The sequence below is a fragment of the Hyaena hyaena genome, unplaced genomic scaffold, assembly GCF_003009895.1.
Source record: "Hyaena hyaena isolate Hyena2069 unplaced genomic scaffold, ASM300989v1 scaffold_184, whole genome shotgun sequence".
NCBI lineage: Eukaryota > Metazoa > Chordata > Mammalia > Carnivora > Hyaenidae > Hyaena > Hyaena hyaena.
Window position 1 is genome coordinate 1132998 of NW_024080817.1, and position 22944 is coordinate 1155941.

A 22944-nucleotide genomic window follows, 5' to 3' on the forward strand; every position below is an offset into this window, starting at 1 on the left:
TTGTACAAACCAGTTAATTTATTTAAGCCTCATTTCTTCATCTGTAAAATGGAAATAATAATGGCACCTACCTTCTAAGCATCAAATAAGATAACTATGTAAAAATAGCTTAATATGGGGCTTACATTTAAGTTATAAATATAAAATACAATTTTATTTGTTTAAATATCAAAAGAGCATAACATAGTAAATGATTAAATGTAACCACTGTCTCCACTGATTAGTTCTCATCTCAAGCTGAATGACCCTGTTTTTATAGACAGGAAAAAGAAATCTCAATAGTGTGACTTTCACTCACTGAGACAGAGACAGAAGTGAGACGTCCAGGTGTAAAACCGTCAATATGTGGTCCCATCACTGTCCTTGCAAAAGCTGTGAGCTAAAGAGCTAGCAAAGAAGGAAGCCAGTCCTTCACTGTGTATTTCAAAGAGATGTTAAGCAGTTTTTACTGCTACACTGTTACATGATCTTCAGGCCCAACTACACCAAGAGAATATCAAACAGGGGTCATTTATGTGAGAACTATGACACGCATGCAGAGAGAAAGCTGACAATGACAAGAGAATGTAAGAGTCACGGAAGTTCCAGACAGTAAGTCCAGTTCCAGTAAGAGTCTGGAATGGGCAGCTGACCCTCAGAAACCAGAGGGCACAGCGATGTCTGAGAACCAGGAGAGGACATCAGAGATTCAGATGAGTGCGATTTAAAATGAGACAAAAACTGAAGCTTGGGACTGCAGAGTCATACCACACCCCTCTTTTCTTTCATATTCCGTATTCAATCCATCAGGAAATCCTGTTGACTGTACTTTAAAAACACATCCAGAATTTAAGCGCTTCTCATCATGTCCACTGTCACCATCCTGGTCTGAGCCCACCCTGTCTTCTAGCCTGAGTCACTGCAGGGGTCAAGAGACCTGCACTCCAGTGGGATGGGGACCCAGTACCCCTTTATTCCAGAAACTTTCACTCCCACCTGTGTCCACATGACTACAAGGGAAGGGTGAGTTATAACCTCTCCCTATGGCTGCAGAAGTGTGAGGCTGAACTAAGGGGCGCCAATGACCACGAGGGACAGGACGTGCTGAGGCTGGCACTGGTGACAGACTCTCACTCTCTCCAGCTCTGGCCAGAATCAGGCAGGCCTTGCTAGGTCGCATCGGGGTAACACATAAGACCACTAGTTCCTGGGACTTAGAACACATGGGTGGCAGCTGATGACCACACCAGAATGTGATGATTGAGCCTTGCGGCCTTGAGTAAGGTGCTGTGAAGGAGAGAAACTGCCCCAGCCGGTCTGCCTGAATGCAAACAAGACCTAAGACTGCAGAAAGCCAACAGCTGAGGGGTTTGCTGCCCGGGTACATGAGAGGAGATGGAAGGCTGTAGGATTGAATCTGTAGAATTGAACAGAATGAGATTTGTAGGGTCAGAGGGACCCTGAGTGGCCATAGGAGTGGGGCAGAGATGAAGTTCATGGAGATTTGAGAGACCAGGGAAGCCCTGAGGCAAGGAGTCTGGATGGGCCATCTATGTGGACACTGTCATCACCCAGGACTGTGCCTGAGCTCTCCGAATGTCAACAGTTAGCATACCAGTATCAAACTGAAACTCTGTGGACCTGGGCTTTGTTGGGAAGACTCTCTCTTTTTTTCCCCCCAAGTTTATTTATTTATTTATTTTGAGAGAGAGAGAGAGAGAGAATAAACAGGGGATGGGCAGAGAGAGAAAGAGAGAATCCCAAGCAGGCTCCACATACTCAGCCCAGAGCCCTATGTGGGGCTCAGTGTCATGAACCATGAGGTCATGACCTGAGCCGAAATCAAGAGTCAGACACTTAACCGACTGAGCCACCCAGGGACCACAGGAAGATGCTGGGCTGGAAGGCCAGGCGGCCCCTATCTAAGAGGGCAATTGTCCACCCGGGGTTTGGATGCCTCTCTCTGCCTTCCTAGGCTCTGCCTCTCTGATGCAGGGAACACTGGTCCAGATGCAGATCATGGTAATAACCTTCAAAGTCTTGGGTGGGCTTAAATTTAGATCTATTCAGATTAATAGCCTTTCCTTGGCCCTTCTTATTCATTTAGCTAACGAAGTTGGTCTTTCCTTGAAATCAGATATTTAGAATATTTAGAAAGGTAAAATGGATGTTTTCCCTTCGAGCACTCCAATAACCCTTCCACATCTCCTCATGTTTATGTGATATTGGAAAGGATTTAAAGTATTTTACAAACTTTTCCTAAGTGTCAGGATAAAATATATATGGGAGTGGAGAAGGAGAATAAGACAAAGATTAGTACTGCTTCTCTCTTGTTTCTTCTCTTACTGCCCTTCTCTCCTTTCTAATCTAGGGAAGAGCAATACCAATATATATCTTGGTTTGGCAAGATGTGGGTAAAGTGTACACAAGATCTCTCTGAATTCATTCATTCATTCTTTCTTTCCTTTTCTTTTTCCTTCCTTCCTTCCTTCCTTCCTTCCTTCCTTCCTTCCTTCCTTCCTTCCTTCCTTCCTTCTTTTCCTTCCTTTCTTTTAATCTCTACACCCAACACGAGGCTTGAATTTATAACCCCAAGATTAAGAGATTCATGCTCTACTGACTGATCCAGCCAGGTACTCTACTCTGTATTATTTTTTAGAAAGAAAAGTAAAAGCATGTTATGATACAGACCACGGGGCAAATGGCCAACTATCTATCCTCTGAGCAAAGCTGAACCTTATTCTCATTTTAACTAGATACGGATTTTATGGCCCTAAGTTACCATGTCAGAGAATACACATTGAATTTGAATGCTATCAGATGTGTCCAAAATTTTTGCACTAGAGAATGCAGATCTTTTCAAGTCGATATAATTTTGTAAGTCCTGTCCTACTGTTAAAATATTAAGATTATAGAGACATGTACCACAGGGCCCTCATCTGCAAAGTCCTCTCTGACTTCCCTCAACTAGATTCTAATCTCCCCTTCCTTTGAATTCCAGTAGCACTTTATTTATATTCTTTTATAGCCTTGCCACTTTTTAAAAAATGTTTACTTATTTTTGAGAGGGCACAAGTGGGGGAGGGGCAGAGAGGGGGACAGAGACTCTGAAGCCAGCTCTGAGCTCACAGCAGATGGCCCCATGTGGGTCTTGAACTCATGACCCGCGAGATCATCATGACCTGAGCCAAAGGCAGATGCTCAACTGACTGAGCCAACCAGGTGCCCTAATCTTGCTACTTTCTATTTGGTATTTTTGTTATTTAGGTGCACATCTAATTTCAACCAGTGTCAAGCTACTTGAGGGCAATATCCCCTACAAGTTTTTCACAGTGCTTTACTTCCTTGCTTCTTGTCTTTAAAAAGCCCTCATAACTTTTTGTTTATATACAAGTGAGTAAATCTATTCTGTTTGCAATTCAGTTAATGTATTGGTCAAAAAAGCTCAATATTTACATCCCAAGGTGTTTAGAATTAACTGTAATAGTTACCTCTCCTGAATTGCTCATTTTTTTAAATGTTTATTTATTTATTTTGAGACAGAGAGCACGCACACACTGCAACAGGGGAAGGGCAGAGAGAGAATCCCAAGCAGGCTCCACGCTGTCAGCGCAAGGCTGACATGGGGCTCGATCCCATGAACCATAAGATCATGACCTGAGCCAAAACCAAGAGTCGGATGCTCAACCCACTGAGCCACCCAGGCACCCCTCCTGGAGTGCTCATTTTATGCTCTGCAATATGCTACACGCTTTATTTGTGTTTTCCTATTTTGATGCCTTACTGAAATTCTATCAGGTTGTATTATCCTCTTTACAACCGAGGAAGCTGCGGCTTAAAGAACAGAATAATTTTCCTAAGTTCATCCTGCTAGGGAATTGGCAAAACCGGGTTTGAATCCAGACCATTCAATTGTAAATTCCATATGCACAGCTGTTCCAGAATCCTAGGTCTTGGTCAGCGGATTCAGGCCTTTCAAGGTCCTTATTCCAAGAACCATTTTTTACAAAGAATCCAGGCACAGTTTATATACAGACTGGCCGGCTGCCATGGTCTAAAAAAGTGGATACAGTAAATCAGGCTTAAACCCTGTTTGACTGGAAGCACACAGATTTACCGTCAATTCCTGTGATTCTGGAAGCCTATTGTGCTTGTCAGTTATTGTCTGGGAAGTTGGGTGTTTGTTTCTGAACAGGCAAAGAACTTCATTGCTTCTGCCCTTTCTGGAATAGATCTTTCTTAACTCTATTTACCCACATTTATTTTTCATGAATTATGTACTTTTTTCCTTCCCAGGGAACTTATTTTTCAATATTTCCTTATAAGTAACTTTCTTAAAGAAAAAAAAACCCTGCAATTAAATATTCAAGACCTTGAGCTATTATATAAAAAGAACTCATACTTAATTGAGGGTAGGCTACATTTAGGCTCACAGCTGACATCGAAACACAACAGGTATGACCTGTCCCCATCTTTCATGCTCTGAAGTGTCTCCCCGCTTAACTAGAGCGGTAAATTCTAGGATTCACTGGGTTTTTTCTTCTGTCTTCACTCTTCATTTTTGAAGCAAGATACTTAGAAAGAAATCCTCAAAACCACAATGGAACATTTGTTCATGTGTACCAATTTATCCCCTGGTGTTACTTAGGTAACCTGTAGTCCTGGGAATCTTCTTTGTCTGGAAAATGCCCTGTGGGCTGCCGTTAGTTTCAAGTGGGAAGACTGAAGGGCGTGGATGTTGGTGAAATTTGGAGGCAGCTCAGCCTTGTTTCAGTTCTACGGAATGTGGTATGTTTTGCTTCTCTTCTTCTCCTTCTGCTTCTCACTCCCAGGAAACACCTCGCCCTCTGGCTTCTCAGTGTCAGAATTACTCCTTTTAAAAGTCCTTTCCAGGGGAGCCTGGGTGGCTCAGTTGGTTAAGTGTCCGACTTTGGCTCAGGTCTTGATCTCACAGTTCGTGAGTTGAGCCCCGTGTCGAGCTCTGTGCTGCCAGCTCAGAGCCTGGAGCCCGCTTCAGATGCTGTGTCTCCCTCTCTCTCTGACCCTCCTCTGTTCATGCTCTCTCTCTCAGAAATAAATAAAACATTAAAAAAATAAAAATAAAATAAACAAATAAAAGTCCTTTCTGGCCTTAAGCCAGTCTGAAGACCACAGTCAAATGCCTCTTCAGGCATTTGAGGAGTGAGGTTTTGCTCCCTGTTAAAGGCCTTTTGTGCACAGGTGAGCACCTGGAATGAGTATGTGGGGTTCCTCGGGAGAATCTCTAAAAGAATATCACCCAGGCAGCAACACAGTCTTGCCTGGGTGTAAGACGAGACTATCAGTAGCAGCGTGAATACCATGGAAGGAAAAATAATCTCATGATAAACTGAATAGTATCAACATGCTTGAATGTTTACTATGTGCTGCTCACTGCTCCAGGAGCCTTACTTGCACAAACTCATTTGACCACAATAATACGGACTCGTGTTCTTTTCATCTTGCGAATGGTTTAAATGATCTGCCAAGATCCCCCACACAAAAAGTGGTAGAGCTAGTATTCAAAAACCATAGTAAAGCAGGTGCTCTGTTAGCAGTCTTACTTGTTTGATGTCTTTCATTCATGACAAACTGACTCACTTGAAGGAGGAAGAAATAGACGAAATCGATGTGAAATTTTCTCAAGTACCCAATTACCATTTTTCTCTTTCTTTTTTAAATTTAGAAAGAGCTTCCTCCCCATCACCCCACCCAACCCCATCAAAGGCCTAGAATGCTTGGGATAACTTTTCTTGAAGTGATTTACATTTTGTTTTTATGAAGACTAGAAATTCTCCAATAGCCAAGAAATAATAATAGTATGTATGCCGAGGATTTCCTTCGATGGGGTGCAAAGATATTGTCAGACAACACATGATAGCTCTTTGCAATATCTGTATGAGACCAGAGTGCTGAGCAATGTTCTGCTGGTCACGCTAAGAAGTTTGATACAGATTGGGGGGCTATATGAGCACTTTTGGAAAGATTGGCTGAGCAGTCAATTACTTAAGAGAGAGAGAGAGAGTCAATTAACTAGCAAGTATTGTTAGAATCCTAGTAAGTAGAGGTGCAGTTCAGAGCTTTGAGAGAGAAAGGGAAAAAATATCAAGGAATAAAGGAAGGAGGGAGGGAGGAAGGAATGAGAAGGGAGATGGGCCTTCTGGCGGCATTTGTGGGCAGCAAAACCCCTCTTCAGCTCATTGTTCCTTCCCTCACTGAAGAAACACTTCTAAAGAAATCCCTCATTACTGTTATAAATTCTGTTGTGATATTATAGATTTTATGTATTTCTTTCTACACATCGATGAAGATGTGTAAACAGAAGACAATAGATACAGTTAGTGTTTAATCTTTAAAGACCATAGTAGGTTCTCTGGAAACTTCTATATTGGTTTGACAACTGCAAACTGCCTTGAAAATCCCGCTTACTAAATTTTTATAAAGTCTTTCAATAGGCTTTTAAGTCATCCCCTTAACATGTAATGATTCCTCTCTTTTGTGAGCATTTTCAGTAGTGACCCAAACCATATTTCGGGAAATAGGACTGAGGAGGAGTAAGTGACAAAATGGCTCCTATACAAGGAGACAGAACGCAATTTGAAATTCAGTGATTTTGTGCTCTCTTGCTCTATGACCAAAAAGTCAAATCTTTTCTTAGAAAGCTTTACTCTAAGGTTGAGTTATAAAATACCATTTTTATCTATTGGGGGTGGTTTAAAAATGAGACCAATTGGGAGACCCCACATAGACCATCCAGTCTCAAGAAACTTGGATTTTATCAAGAAGGATCCATGTCCCTGTTTGCTCCAATTTTTCTCTGTGGTCCTGGTGTAATTAGAAATACCACCTCCCTTGAGTGTCTGACTTCAGGTCAGGTCACAATATGGTGGTTCGTGAGTTCAAGCCCCATGTCAGGCCCGCTGCGGTCAGCACAGATCCCGCTTCAGATCCTCTGTCCCCCTCCCTCTACTCCTCCCCACTTCTGCTCTCTCAAAAATAAAAAAATAAATTAAAAATAAAGATTTGGGAATATCACCTCTTTTCACTCCCAGATAGGTCCCAATTTAGATGATTATCTATTTTCAAAAATTAATTATGTGCAGCAGGCAAGCCAGTGTGCAAATGGTTTGAACTTCACAATGAAGTTATTGGTGTAAGAAATACCCATTATTTTCTTTAAGGTTATTCATTTATTTTGAGAGACAGCGTGTATGTGCAAGCCGGGGAGGGACACAAAAAGAGGGAGAGAGAAGATCCCAAGCAGGCAGAGCCCAACATGGGGCTCAATCCCACAAACTGTGAGATCATAACCTGAGCAGAAATCAAGAGGCAGATGCTCAACTGACTAAGTCACCCAGGAGTCCTCAAACAATATCCATTCTTGAATAAACTTCCGTTACATGTGGTATTCTAAAATCATTTAGTTATTCTAAAATCATTTGAACATCCTTGAACTCTGTATCCTGCTCCTAAATGTCATATGTTACTGTTGACTTCAGATTTAAAAGTATTATGTTGAAGAAAAAAATGTATTACATTGAATAATCATGAACTCAGTGTCATCTAATGGGCTGCCTGAAAGATATGTCTTTTTGCATTTAAGAAAATGTGTCATTTTACATTTGCATTTTGTATTATAGACTAATATTCAGTTAAGCACATGTAGAATATCCTGTCCAAGGGCAGAAAATACATAACCTGAAAGTCCAGTGGGTAGACTCTTGGTTCTGACCAATCATCTTTCCTATTCTTTTTTCATAAATGAAGACACCAAGCCAGGAACATAAGCTTTCCCATATGTTTAGTCAATGTAAAGTGTTTAGTATAGCACTGAATACACACACTAAGTATTAAAAATACTCAGACTAAGTTTTATCATTATTAAGTTGGCAGAAATAATTCCTCTCTTAGAATGAGGGCCTAATTGGTTTTGTTGTTTTATGATACCTGAATGAGTCTTTTGGAGGTGAAAAGATAGTCCTACAACCTGGCCTTAAGGTACTGCAAGACAAAGGGAGGGCTGACTTTTTGACCAGAGGCCTTTCTTTACTGGAAGCTTCTCTCTACTGAGAGAAAGAGGTAAAGAGTCTGTGCAGACGGTGGAGAACAGGGGAGATGAGAAGAGAGAGGAGGAGTCAAGAAGAAGCACCCAGTGGAAAGCCTGACCAGCGAGGGCCCCTCAAGGGGTGAGAATGGTCAAGGGACATAAAAACAAGTGTATCCCACATGGGGTGTTAATTTAATTGTTTTGCTCTTCTAGCCTATAATTGATCGGCCCCCATTCTCAGCAACCTTCCAAGTGAGCCCCATTTTGCAGTTTGAGGGAGAACTGCATTAACATTCTAGTCAGCTGGATCTCATTCTCAGAAAAAAAAAAAAAAGACTTGACAGTCCCAATTTCCCTGTCAGAAATTTTGGGGTGTATGGGTACCTGGCTGACTCAGTTGGAAGAGCACTGACTCTTGATCTCGGGTGAGTTTGAGCCCCACATTGGGTGTAGAGACTAATAAGTAAAATAAACTTAAGAAAATAAATTTTGAGGCGTAAAACCAGGCTGACCAAGTGAAAGGGGTCCATGGGATGGCCCCTGAAGGGTGTTAATTACTGCTAGAGGAAAATTTTGAAACTGTGACTATGACTCTCACACAAATCTTTTTTGTTGTTGTTGTTCTTAATTTGGGGAGGAAATGAATCACTCTGAAATCACAGACTTAAAAACGTCTTAACTTGGGTGAGCTGTAAGCAAAGTGCAATTCCACAATGGCTTGAAAATACCTGTGTATCTTATTTTCAGGTATGAAAGTGTGTTAAGATCTCACACAAATCTAATAGGAACCTGCATGAAAGATTTTATTTAACTCATTATTTAACTCATTAATTAAAGAGAAAACCGGGGCGCCTGGGTGGCTTAGTCGGTTAAGCGTCCAACTTTCACTTAGGTCATGATCTCGCGGTTCGTGGGTTCGAGCCCCGCGTCGGGCTCTGTGCTGACTGCCAGCTCAGAGCCTGGAGCCTGTTTCAGATTCTGTGACTCCCTCTCTCTCTGACCCTCCCCTGCTCACGCTGTTTCTCTCTCCTAGAAATAAATAAATAAAAATAAATAAATAAATAAAAAAATAAAGAGAAAACCAATAAAGCATCCCACAGATTCAAAGGAGAACCTGAAGAACAGACAGATGTAAGCAGTCATGAATGAAGTCGCCAGGAGATGCAAAACTGAAACAAGTTTGCTATTAGAACTATTAGGCACCAAAATGCACGTATTAACAGATTAATGCCTATGGGTATTAAAATGTCATGCTTGAATCCACTTTTCCACAGGGCAGAAATCTATTTATTTGCATTTCTATGGACAAGAATCATTTGCATTCCTTCCTTCCTTCCTTCCTTTCTTTCTTTCTTTCTTTCTTTCTTTCTTTCTTTCTTTCTTTCTTTCTTTCTTCTTTCTTTCAAGAGAGCATGTGTGCAAGAGAAAGAGAATCCACACAAGTGCATGTGAGCGGAGGAGGGACAGAGAGAGAGAGAGAGAAAGAGAAAGAATCCTAAGGAGGCTCTGCGCTGTTAGTGGGGCTTGATCTCATAAACCGTGAGGCCATAACCTGAGCTGAAATCAAGTCAGCTGCTTAACTGACTGAGCTGCCCAGGGGCCCTGCCCTCTGCCTTCTACCATCTATAAATGATAACCTTGAAGGACATGCCCCACGATCCCCAGCACTCCACTGAAAGGCACTCAGTCATCTCTTGTCATTTCAGTCTTTCACGATGTTATATTAAAATTTTAACCCACAAGGTGAGGATGTGTCTTCTTGTGAGATTGTTCTGAGGCTTCCAGATAAAGTCTAAACTGCCTAGCACTGAGTGGGGGGCTCAATTAATGGCAGCTTTATTATGATGAAGTCATAGCAGGATGAGAATTTACTTTTGAGGGCATTCATGAATGTACACCATTGTAAGACAGTCACAGTTTGGTAGCAAATAGCTCTCTTACTGCAGACTTTGTCACGTAGATTATGGTTTTATAACTTAAGATCCACCCACCAGCATATTACACACTTGGCTGGGGAACTGGCCCACATTTTGCTCTCGATGGCAGAGCAGTCAGCCTTAAAAGCCCATGAGGAATGCCTAACTTTGTAACTGCTTTATAAATCTCTTCAGTAAATTAAATACTGAATCATCAGCATTATTTTTAATCAGCACTCATATATGCAATTCATTGCTTACAGAATAAAGCTTTTAATAGCAAACAGACAAAGCTAGATGACAATGGAGGCAGATTTATAGCTGCTGGAACAGATATGGCCCAGAAGTGCTGACTAACAGTCAGCGTCCATCTCAAGGGAGCTCTCTAGTGGTATAATCAGTGGCTTGTCCATGTATCTTTTCTGATCAACCTAGTTCTCAAAGCAATAAAGATATTAATTTTGCAGCTGACATAATGCATTGAAGGATAATAAATATGCTGGATGACACTTAAAGTTCAAAATTATTTCTGTTGTAGATGAAAACCAAAGGCTGAGATGTAAAAGGATAAACATAAGGTCCTGCACTCGGGTTCAATAAATCAACTACACAAACACTGGATGGGGAGGCTATCAGGAGAGCAGTTCATGCAGAAAGATGAAGCAGGTTTCAGGTAATCCTGCTAATGGAAAACTCAACATGAATCTATTGTGTGAGGCAGCCATTAAAATAGTTTATATAAATTAAGCTTCATTAATAGAAGTGGAGACAATGTGTGCATCACAGGAGGTGATAGTCAGTGTCAGGAAGAACCACAGTTTACAGTTTTACACATGGAGTTCATAGGCATGTCAGATTTTAAGAAGGGCATGCAAGAATCGGAGAAAATCCAGAAGAGGCTGGATAGTAGATGTGATTATCTGAAAAATCAACTTATGAGGAACATCTGAAAGATTGGGAGTGTTGAATTCTGAGAAGAGCATTCCAAGTGGTTGGCATTCATTATTTTCAAAAATTTAAGTGGCTGATACACAGAATAAAAAGATGTGTTCAGTGCTTTTCCAAAGAGAAGATCTAGCACCAGTGCACAGATGTAATAGGAGGCACATCCCATTTGCCTAATAATTAGACCATGAGATCATTACCTGAGCTGACTTCAGATGCTTAATCCACTGAGTCACCCAGGTGCCCCCAATTCGCCTAATAATTGAGGCTGATGAAAAATGTCACAGTGAAATAGTGACGTGAACTAGTAAGTTTTCACTCCTGGAAAAAACAGCCAGAGAATGGATGACCACTGGAAGGGATATGATGGAAGGGCTCCTCTTTGGGTGAGAGGCAATTCTAAGACTATATAATTGTTGACTGAATAATCAACTCAAATCATTAGTGAAGGGCTAGCTGATTCTTGTTTTTGTTTTTGTTCCAACAGAATATAAATCAGTGCTTCCCCACAGAGGGAAGACCCTGTGAAGACAGAGGAAGTAGCTGACAGCCAACAGGTCAAGGAGAGAGGCTTTCAAAGAAGCTAGCCATGCTGACACTTTGATCTTGAACTTCTAGCCTCCAGGACTGTGAGAAATTTCTGTTGGTTAAGCCACCCAGTCTGTGGTATTTTGTTACAGCAGCCCTACCAAACCAATATTGACTTTTTGAGCCTCCTCTAACTAAAGTGGTTTGGACAAAGTTTATTTGGCTAAGCCAGGAAATACTGCTATCTAGGAAGGGTCCTGACAGAGTTAATAAAAAGCAACTAGCTTCACGACTCAGAATACCTTTTATTGAGCCAGCAATTCCATTTCTGAGGATTAATTTGAAGGAAGCAAAACACTAACTTGAAAGAATATATGCACTCCCATATTCACTGTGGCATTATTTACAATAGCCAAGATAAAGAAATAACCTAAATGTCCACTGATGGATGAATGGATAAAAAAAATTGTGGTACATAAATATTCAGCCATAAAAAGGAATTTTGCCATTTGTGACAACATGGATGGACCTGGAGTGAAATAAGTCAGAGAAAAACAAATACCTTATGATCTCACTTATATGTGGAATCTAAACAAAAAACTGAACTCAGGGACATCTGGGTGGCTCAGTCGGTTGAGTGTCTGACTTCAGCTCAGGTCATGCATGTTCTTGCGGTTAGTGAGTTCAAGCCCCACATCTGGCTCACTGCTGTCACAGCTAAGCCTGCTTCAGATCCTCTGTCCCCCTCTTTCTCTGCCTCTTCCCCACATTCTCTCAAAATAAAAATTTTTTTTAACTGAGTTTAGGGCACGTGAGTGGCACAGTCAGTTAAACATCTGACTCTTGATCTTGGCTCAGGTCATGATCTCACAGTTCCTGAGTTCGAGGCCCACATGGGGCTCTGTACTGACAGCACAGAGCCAGCTTGGGATTCTGTTTCTCATTCTCTCTGCCATTCCCCTACTTGTGCTCTCCCTCTCTCTCTCTCAAAATAAATAAATAAACTTAAAGAAAAATTAAAAGAAAAAACTGAGTTTATATATACAGAGAATAGATGGGTAGTTGAAAGAGGCAAGGTGTGAGGGCTGGGCAAAATGAGAAAACTGATAAAACGAAGAAGTCATGGGGTGTAATTACAGCATGGTGGCTGTAGTTAATAATACTGTACTATATATTTGAAAGTCACTCAGTGTAGGGGCACCAGGGTGGCTCAGTCAATTAAGCGTCCGACTCTTGATTCAGCTCACGTTACGATCTCACAGTTTTGTGAGTTCAAGCCCCACCACAGGCTCTGTGCTACAGTGCAGAGCCTGCTTGGGATTCTCTCTCTCCCTCTCTACCCTTCCACCACTCACTCTTTCTCTGTCTCTCTCAAAATAAATAAATAAATAAATAAATAAACTTTAATTTTTTCAAAAAAGGAAAGTTGCTGAGAGTAAATCTTTTTTTCTTTTCTTTTTTTTTTTTTAACAAATAGTTTATTGTCAAATTAGTTTCCACACAACACCCAGTGCTCATCCCCACAAGTGCCCTCCTCCATGTCCATCCCCCCTCCCCCCCACATCCATCAGTCCTCAGTTGTTGTCAGCATTCAAGAGTCTCTCATGGTTTGCCTCTCTCCCTTTCCCCCACTATTTCCCCCCTTCTTCTCCCCCTTGTTCCTCAGTTAAGTTCCTCCTAACCTTCCTATACGTGCAAACATATGATATTTGTCCTTCTCTGCCTGACTTATTTCGCTCAGCATAACACCCTCAAGGTCCATCCATGTTGCTCTTTTTCTTTTTTAAACATTTATTTATTTTTGAGAGACAGAGAGAGACAAAGCACAAGCAGAGGAAGGGCAGAGAGAGAGAGGGAGACACAGAATCTGAAGCAGGCTCCAGGCTCTGAGCTGTTAGCACAGATCCTGATATGGGGCTCAAACCGACGAACTGCGAGATCATGACCTGAGCTGAAGTTGGATGATTAATGGAGCAAACCAAGTACCCTGAGTGTAAATCTTTAAAATGAGTTCTCACAACAAGAAAACAAATGTGTTACCATGTGAGGTAATGGGTGTTAACCAGAATTATTCTGGTGATCATTTCACAATATCCAGTCATTATGTTGCTCTTCTGAGACTAATGTTATCTACAGCTCAAATAACAAAATAAAACACAACACAGACTCCCAGTGTGGAGGCAGCCTCTGAGCCAGTGACTTACTCCCATCCCAGCAATTCCAGCTCAGTCCAGATAACTTTGGTGAAACCCAGTGCTGTGTGCCCAAACCAGAGCATGAGGCCACTCATCACCTCATGTACTAACTCAGTTATCTCAAGCAGGCCTCATCGCTAGGTGAGATGGTTACTTTCTGGATCATGTGAAGAATTCATTTATTCTATTGTTATTTTCCTCTTTATATTCCTTCATATTTTTCAAATTTTCTGCCTGGGCCTTGAACTAAGAAAAGAAGAAATAAAAAATGTAAAAAAAAGTAAAAAATATAAAGTAATAAAAATATAAAAATGTAAAAAGTAATCTGAATCATTAAAACAAAGCATGAGTCTTTTCCCTTCAAATGTTTTGCCAAAAAGTTTACAAAAAAGAGAAAGTTTCGGGGAGCCTGGGTGGCTCATTTGGTTGAGCATGTGACTCTTGATTTCAGCTCAGCTCATGGTCCCAGGGTCATGGGATTGAGCACATGCTGAGCATTGAGCCTGCTTAAGATTCTCTCTCTCTCTCTCTCTCTCTCTCTCTCTCTCCCCTTCTGCCCCTCTCCTCTGCTTACATTCAATCTCTTGCTTTCAAAAAAAAATGAAAGTAAGCTTCAAAACAAATTATCATGATCACTGTTTACTCAGTAGAAGGTATGTTCATATAATGAATAACTTTTTCAACAGTCACTTTTTAAAAAAAATTTTTTTTTAATGTTATTTATTTTTGAGAGACAGAGTGCAAGTATGGGAAGGGCAGAGAGAGAGGGAGACACAGAATCCGAAGCAGGCTCCAGGCTCTGAGCTGTCAGCACAGAACCCGACATGGGCTCGGCCCACGAACCATGAGATCATGATCCGTCAACAATCACTTTTATGCCTTCTCCATTTTATACCTCTTCTGCTAGCTTACAGGTACTTGGGGAACAGGAGAGGAAGAACATTACGAGAGATCACCTCATGGAAATAGTTGGTGTCATTATAATGACGTCATGAATTACCTTCATGTCCACTGATGGGTCACCCAGCAACAGCGTCCACTCATACTGGACAATGGCATGGTCGTCTGTGCTCTCACGGCCATCCAAAACCACTCCATCTGTAGGCAGGTGCAAAACTATGTCCTTCCCAGCCTTGCTAAGTGGGGGCTCATCTTTTTCTGTGAAAGAAATAATTCACAAGAGATGAGTGCCTATTTTTTAAATAATTTATTTAAAGCAGTATCTTGTTTGCTAGAATAGATGTAGTCTAGCATGCAACTAGTTTGAGAATGTATAGCAACTGAAAGTTATTTTCTTATTGATTTTCATGTATTCTCTTTACATAATAAATACAATAGCAATTTATTAAGAATATGGAATTTAGCTATAATACATGCAGAAGAGGAGGTATGGAGAATCAGCTATTTGCAGTAGCTAGGACAAAATTGTGGGTACAAGACAGAGTACTAGGCTATCCAATCTGGAGTAGTAGTTCTATTCTCTAGATTAAAATTTTCATTTAATTTATAAATGATTTAAGTTCAAAGTTCAACTAAATGAATTTTAAAAAAGACTTTTGAAACACATATGAAAAAAATCCTCCTCTGATACAGATTTTTTTCCTTACCCTCAAGTTTTTAAAATAGAAGTGGTATAAAGTATTCAATATAGAGGAAATAAATTGGGGTGCCTGTATGGCTCAGTCGGTTAAGCGTCCAACTTTGATTCAGGTCATGATCTTGTGGTTTGTGAGTTCGAGCCCTACGTCAGGCTCTCTGCTGACAGCCTGGAGCCTGCTTCGGATTCTCTCTCTCTCTCTCTCTCTCTCTGCTCCTCCCCTGCTTGTGCTATCTCTTTCTCTCTCTCTCTCCTCTCAAAAATAATTAAACATTAAAAAAATGCTTTTAAAAAGGAAATAAATTAAATTTGGAAAGTTAAGGCAAGTTCTTAGATTCACATAAAATAAAGTTCAACTTGGCAATTCTCTGGAGAACAATTTTTCATCTAGGAAAATAGAAAACATGCACAGTTTCTAACAACTAATTTTTATGACAGAATCTGGCACACCACGTTTCTGTATGATAGCAAAACAAATATGTTTGCCTTCGATCTGGAATAGTACTAAATAATTTAAGGTTAACTACATTCACTAACTAATCTATAACTCGTAGCCACTTTCAGCTGTGACTGATAGGAGAAGCTGCATACAGAAAACATTTCTGAGGTACACAGTTACGAATATTTTATTGATTTAAGGTTATAAGTAAGCTTACTCAGATGTAAATATATACATATATTTTTTTTTTGAGAGAGAGAGAGAGGGAGAGAGCGTGCACATGTGAGTGGGGGAGAGGGGAAGGAAGAGGGAGAGAGGATCCTAAGCAGATCTCATACCCGGTGCGGAGCTGATGCAGGTGGATCCCACGACCATGAGATCATGACCTGAGCCAAAACCAAGGGTAGGATGCTTAACCAACTGAGACACTCAGGCACCCTGATATATTTTAAAGAAACTTGGTAATATTAATGGGGAAAAATCTATAGGTTCTTATAAATATATCCTGTTTGGCATTGACTACTTCCCCCCTCCTCCAGTGCCAAAGCTCTGTGCAAATTCTGGCTTGGATGTGTTCCTCCTGAGCTTCTGCTGAATGATGTGGCTGAGGCACTGCTCCCTTCCTCCAAAGCCCCAGTTGCTTCCTAAGTAAACGCCTAAGAGCCTATTCAGATGTCACAGGGCCAGATGTCTGAGGCTAGCAGCAATCCTCTTCATTTCTCACTAGGCAACAGCCGGGAGTCACTCTTGATGCTCTGCAGCTAAAATGACTTTTCTGAAATTCTAATCTGATTGGGTCCTTTCCATGGTTAAGAAAAACCCTTCAGCAAGTTACCATGACCTTTCAGATGCTCAGAGACAGGCTGGTCCAGTCCTATCTTCTGTTCTACTAATCTTCCCAATACCCAGAAACAGAGAATTTCTAAAAGGGGCTGGCAGCTCTTAGAGCTGTGGCTTTTCTGAATGAGAATGCTGCTGATCATCTCAAAAAGGGGCGGCTTTTTTTTTATGAGCATGTTTACAGGAAATAAGTACATTTGCTATTGCCAATGGTTACATTTGTCTATTGAGAAGAGTCCCATTTTTATAGTCATTTAAAAGAATGAGGACTAATAACTCATTTTTAAATAAGCCACACAAGCATCCTTTGCCTAAGAAGAAATTTGTTCTGCTTTTTTCCACCTCTGAGCAAAGACCCAGGGTCTTATGTCTTTATCTGCTTCTCCCAGGTAAGGAGAGAGGTGACAATTTCATTACTAATAGGCCATTTTACACAGTGGTACACAGATCTTTCTTTCGGTTCTGGAAGTTTCCATTGCTTTCTACACAATAGTTTACCACTTTATAAATCTGGAAAGCATCTTATAATTCACAGTAATACATTATAATTAGCAGTTATTTGCATGAAAATTTATTTTTAGGGGCTCCTGGGTGGCTTAGTCGGTTAAGCGTCCGACTTTCGCTTAGGTCATGATCTCGCGGTTCGTGGGTTCGAGCCCCGCGTCGGGCTCTGTGCTGACTGCCAGCTCAGAGCCTGGAGCCTGTTTCAGTCTGTGACTCCCTCTCTCTCTGACCCTCCCCTGCTCACGCTGTCTCTCTCTCTCTCTCTCTCTCTCCTAGAAATAAATAAAACATTTTTTTAAAAAAAGAAAATTTATTTTTAAAGTATTATTTATAAGTAAACAAACTAAAATAAGCCTATATGATATAAGCTACAATGAATGCTATTATATATATATATATACATATATATATATATATATATATAAATATATATATATATATATATATATATTTTTTAAGCCCTCAAAGATAAGATGGAAAAAATCAGGGAAGTTTTGAAATATCCTACATATTACAACCTAATTAATCCTACTGCCCCTGGAAGAAAAAACAATTCATTGTTTTAGTTGTTCACTTTTCCTTAGGTGAGCTTTAAGATATGATTTATGAGCACAATGAAATCCTCATATCCTCTACATTGATCACTGTTGTAACTGAAATAAGGGAGATACATTCCTTCATCGGTTCAAGTCCAGGAAAGTTATACTGCATAATGTATCTTAAAATAAGCCAGAGTTTATCTACCCAGAGACAGGCCTTAAAAGTAAACAAGTGACAAGAAGAAGAGGAAAGGAGTGTGCTATCATTTAAAATTATTTGATTTGCTGATAAAGAACATGACAAACGTAAATTTGCATTTTCATCATAAAAATACAATAAAGCAATGCTAACTACTATGGAAACATTGATTTCTTTTGAAAACTAAACACACTTGGTAAGATCTGTAGAGGTGAATAAGACTCATGCTAATTTTGATGAAGCATATCAAGGTGGCATTTTATGCAGGTAAGAATAATATTACTGATCTGTTAGCTAATCTGATTTACAACACAATGCTGTGAACAGAGCCATAATGACGAGGAGGAGGCTGTGGAATCTAGATCTGTACTGTATGGGCACAAATGATATAGCAGAGGTTGAGGAATTAGAAAGGACTCTTGAAGTCAGGATACAGAAGTGGGGCCAGACTAAGGGAAGAGGCTTAGATACTGTGTGTCAAAATCCATGCGTTTGGTTGATTGGTTTTTGTGGTTTCTTTTTTCATTGTGTGTTCTTCTTAATTGTAACATGACAGGAAAGAATTATTCTGATTATCATCATTTTTGGTGTGTACTGTTATAGTCTTTCTATATATGAGCTGATGTTAATAAGAGGTACCACTCATTGGGTGGCATAAGTGCTAAGTGCTTGTAAGCCATGTCACTCAACTCTCATGAGTCTCCGAGGTAGGTATTATCGCCTGCATCAGACTCATGAAAAAATGAGTTAGAGGCTAAGTCGCCTAAGATGATACAAATGATAAATCTGTCAGTTCCGATGTCAGCGCAGATTTTTCTAAGTATACTGTGGGGGTTCCCAAGTGTATTCGAGTTACAGGAAATACAAATTTCCATCCTGATTTAGCCTATTAATATATTCTATTTATTGATATTTATTCATATATTCTAGTACTGCCCATGTTACTATATAAATGTCACAGTTGTCATTTAGATTTTTAAAAATTTTATTAATGTTTATTTTTGAGAGAGAGAGAGAGAGTGTGTGAGTGGGGGAAGGGCAGAGAAAGAGAAGGAGAGACGGAATCTGACACAGACTCCAGGCTCTGAGCTGTCAGCACAGAGCCTGATGTGGGGCTCAAACTCACAAACCACGAGATCCGGACCTGAGCTGAAGTCAGATGCTTAATCGACTCACCCACCCAGGTACCCCGTCCATTTTGATTTTTAACCTCTAGTATTGGGCATTTGCTTTATTATCAATTTGTTTCACCATTATAAATAATGCCACAATAAATATTTTTGCTCCTACTTCTTCTTTAGCATGGATCACTTTCTTATAAAAATATTCCAGAAGAATGAATGACTATTTTAATGGTCTCTGCCACATGGTTCCTGTGTGACACTTGTATGACACAACTCTGCAACTCACATGCATTGAGACTCTGGGCAAGTTACTTTCCCCGAGCCTTCTGGTACATTGGGGAATATAACAGAACCCAGGTCTTTGGCTGTTGTGAGAAGAATGAGTTCATGTGTCTAAGGAGCCCAGAAGAATGCCTAACACCAAACTCAATCAGCGTCAGCAACAAACACGGCTGATGGATTCTGCTATAAATCTGTGCCATCCCATCCCACCTGCCCCCTCACTACTTCATGATGTCTTAACTCACCTCAAATGGCCCCCCAACAAATTCTCTGCAAGAGCTTTTCTAATCCATTTTCATGCTCCTTTGGCTTCCAACTCTGTATGCTCAGAAAAGTCAGAAAAAGGGGTCCCTGGGTGGCTCAGTTGGTTAAGCATCCGACTCTATTTCAGCTCAGGTCATGATCTCACAGGTGGTGAGATCAAGCCCCACATCAGGCTCTGTGCTGACAGTATGGAGCCTACTTGGGATTCTCTCTCTCCCTCTTCTCCTCCCAGATTCGTGCATGCTCTCTCTCAAAATAAATAAATAAAACTTAAAAAAAAAGTCGGGAAAAAAGAGACAATTCAAGAAGGAAAAACTTAGAAGTTTCAGAAGCATAAAGAACTTCAAGAGGTTAAGCATCTGGGCAGGGCAAACAGAGGGCATGTGGGTAGGTAACCTTTGCCCTCATTGCAGAGAATGAGGGTGCCTTGGGGCCTGAGCTACACCCTTCTAGTTTCCTGGTTGCTGAGCCCGACAGTGTTTTCCAGAATGAGGACCAAACCCTGCGGTCATCTGCTTTCACCCCTGAATATCTATATAATTGAATTCCCAAACTCAGAAACTTCTACTAGTAAACCTAACTTTTTTAAAAAATTTCCACGAGCATATTCTTTGTTTATGTTCCTTTTGCTCTCCCCTGGCTTATAAGAAAGCTTCCTGTGGCCATATTGGTTTTTTTCTAGATGTGCATTCAGAACAAGGGAAAGGGATTTTGTTTCTTTGCTGCTGGGATTTTTCGGTCTGTGTTTGGGCAAAGAGGAAGGCTGTGCGGGTAACACCATGGGGCAGGCTCAGTGATGGTTGGTGGGGGGGGGGGCGGTCCATGTGAGAGTGCTTCCTGCCTCCACTTCAGGGAGAACACTTGGTGTTCTTCCCAATGTCTGCCTCAAGGCCGAGCAGTCACAGGGTGACCTTTGATGTCTGCTCAGGTGCAGGTGGGTAGGGGGGTGGGCCACTGTGGGTATGGTTTCCCAGCCCTTGCCTTTGGACCTTCAGGTCTTGGGAGGCACCAGATTTCCAAAGCGGCTGAGGCTACCCCCACCCTCAATCTTGCTATGATATCATTCTTGGGTTATTATAAATCACAGAGCAACAGAGTGGAGTCAAACACATAGCCAAACACACGTGGGCCCAATCAAGGTTTTATTCCCTCAATAGCCTTAATCTCCAACTGCTACAATTTTTTTGCGTGCCTTCTGTATGTGCCTTGACTCTCATTCAGAGCATCTGCAGGAAGTAAAACCACAGAAGGAAAAACATTATTAGCTCTTTAAGAAAAGGGACATGCCTTAAACTTTCACATCCTCAACGAAAATCAAATCCCTTCCTTTCCCCCTCTACAAAAGGGACCCGTAGTTCATGGGAATCAGTTGGACCCACTTCAAAAATACCGGACACCAAGTTTCCTCTTCTCGTTTTTGTCTGATGAAAACCACTACACATGGGATCATGAGTCGTGAGAACGACTCTAGGAAACCGGTGTGCTATGAGCAGTCCGGCATCTAATTAGATTTTGCTCTTGCCATTACTTGACACAAACCATGACTTATAAAATCCCGAGCCTAAAATAACCTGCTTTTCCCTTTGCTTTTCTCCTCCCTCCCCAATCCTGGAGAGATTCCGGAAGCAGCCCACGGTGCCCTCTTCTGCCGAATCTACTAAGGTTTCTCAGAAACCGTCCATCAAAGAAACCAAAGCCACTCTTCGGGATGCCCGCCAACTAAACTAACTTGGACGAAGCTGTTTCGTCTCTCGCTTGGCGGGACTGCCTAAGCGGGTCTCCCGGACGCAGCCACCCAACAGGCGCGAAGGCCGCAGCGCCCGAGAGGTCTGACCCACCCTCCTCGCGCGGGGTGCTCACCCATCGGAGGCGAGGCTCCCAGGTCTCCCTGCCCCCGCTGCGGGGCGCGGCTGAGGCTGTAGCTGCTGTAGCCGCGGTGCAGCGCGAACTTGCAGACGCTGCGGCCGCGGGCGGTGCAGTTGAAGAGGTAGCAGCCGAGCGCGGCGGCGGAGGGCGCGGGCCGCCGGGGCAGCTCCACCACGGCCACCGAGCAGCGCGGCTCGGAGCAGCAGGCCGCCACGCACTGCCGCCAGTCCCGCACGGCCGCCGGCGCCGTCAGGAAGCTGGCGCCCGCCGCGAGGGAGTCCTTGGTGCGGATGATGGCGTCCGGCATGGCGCTGTAGCCGCCGCCGCCGCCGCCGCCGCCGCCCGGGCCCGGGCAGCCCTCCTGGGGACCGCCGCCCGCGCGCAGCTCCAGCTCCAGCTCCTCCTGCGGCCGCTCCTGCTGCAGCTGCCGGCGGAACTCCTCCAGCAGCTGCTCCACTCCCGAGAGCTGCGCGTGCAGTTCGGACAGCGGCGCGGGCGGCGGCCCCGCCGCGCCGCCGCTCGGCAGCCACAGGCAGAGCAGCAGCAGCCCGCGCAGCGCCCGGTGCCGCGGCGGCCGCCTGCGCCCCGAGCCCGCGCTCCCGCCGGCGGCGAAGGCCATGGCGGCCGGGTGCTGAGGCGGCGAGCCGAAGCGGGGCCGCAGAGCGCGAGGAAGGCGGGCGAGCGCGGGCCCCGTGACCGCGGCGGGCTCGAGGCCCTGGCGCCTCACAGCGCGGCCTCCCCGGGGCCGGGCTGCGCCCCTGAGGCCGCGGGCGCGCGGTCGTCGGCGGGAACCGCGGCAACGGGAGGCATAGCCAGCCCGGCCTGGCACCGCTCCTTGTCCTTTCCGGCGGCTTCCGGGAGCGCCCGCGCCTCCGTGGGGGGACTCTGGGCGCACTCTGACGCGGCTCGGCGGCCTCGGCGCCGATCAGCACCCGGGCCTGTGAACAGTGGCCGCGGCGGGGGCGGAGGCGCGGCAAGCCCCGCCCACGCGCCCTCCGCCGCGCCTGCGGTCCCGCCCCGCCCCGCCCCCTGCTAGCGTTGACCCCACCCACTCCACCCTTCCGCAGGCTCCTCCCCCGCTGGGAGGGCGCGGCAGAGAGACCTGGAGGGCCGGTTTCTAGGGGTGCCGCGCTGAGAGTTCTTCGGTGACCGCAGCCCTCCAAGTCCGGGCAGGGCTTGTGTGTCTGAGACCCAGCCGGCTTCGTGAACAAGTTAGCTTCGTTAACAGGCGAGACCTGCTCCGGTGTCAGTCAGCTCTAAGGGGACGCTCAAATCCTTGTGACCTCGGGGTTTGCTTTAGAAAAGGGACTTGAACCAGGGAACCCCTAGTCTTCAGTCCTTCACCACCACCCCCCTTGTTTACATATTAGGTTCCCCAGATGCACTTGGGTCGCACAAGGCGGGCCACGCTGTTGAGAAATCTAAAAATCGAGCAGTCACGTTCACTTACGTTTTCCACAAACCTACCTGGAAATCTGAACACAGCCAATTAGGAGGACCTGGGGAGTTATCTCTGTTGTCTCTGTTCAGCGTATAGAGAGGCCTTCCAGCTTAGATCATGTGCGATCTGGTGGAGTTGTGTTGTTTTTATTTATTTTTATTGAATGAACTCTCGCAGATAATCCTTTCCTTTGCCAAGGTATGATTGAGGTAGAAAACCGT

At 43.2% G+C, this 22944-nt stretch overlaps 1 protein-coding gene across 2 annotated transcripts in view; it reads right to left on the reverse strand.

Annotated features, from left to right (window-relative positions):
- Window positions 1–21976, reverse strand: part of LRP11 (LDL receptor related protein 11) — a 50123-nt gene extending 28147 nt beyond the window's left edge. For both annotated transcript variants that reach the window (XM_039240958.1, XM_039240957.1), the window contains exons 1-2: window positions 21277–21976; window positions 14629–14786 (exon numbers count right to left, since the gene is read on the reverse strand). In XM_039240958.1, coding sequence (XP_039096889.1) covers window positions 14629–14786; window positions 21277–21901 — 783 coding nt within the window. In that variant the 5' untranslated portion in view covers window positions 21902–21976. The remainder of the gene's footprint in view (window positions 1–14628; window positions 14787–21276) is intronic.
- Window positions 21977–22944: the final 968 nt, after the last annotated feature.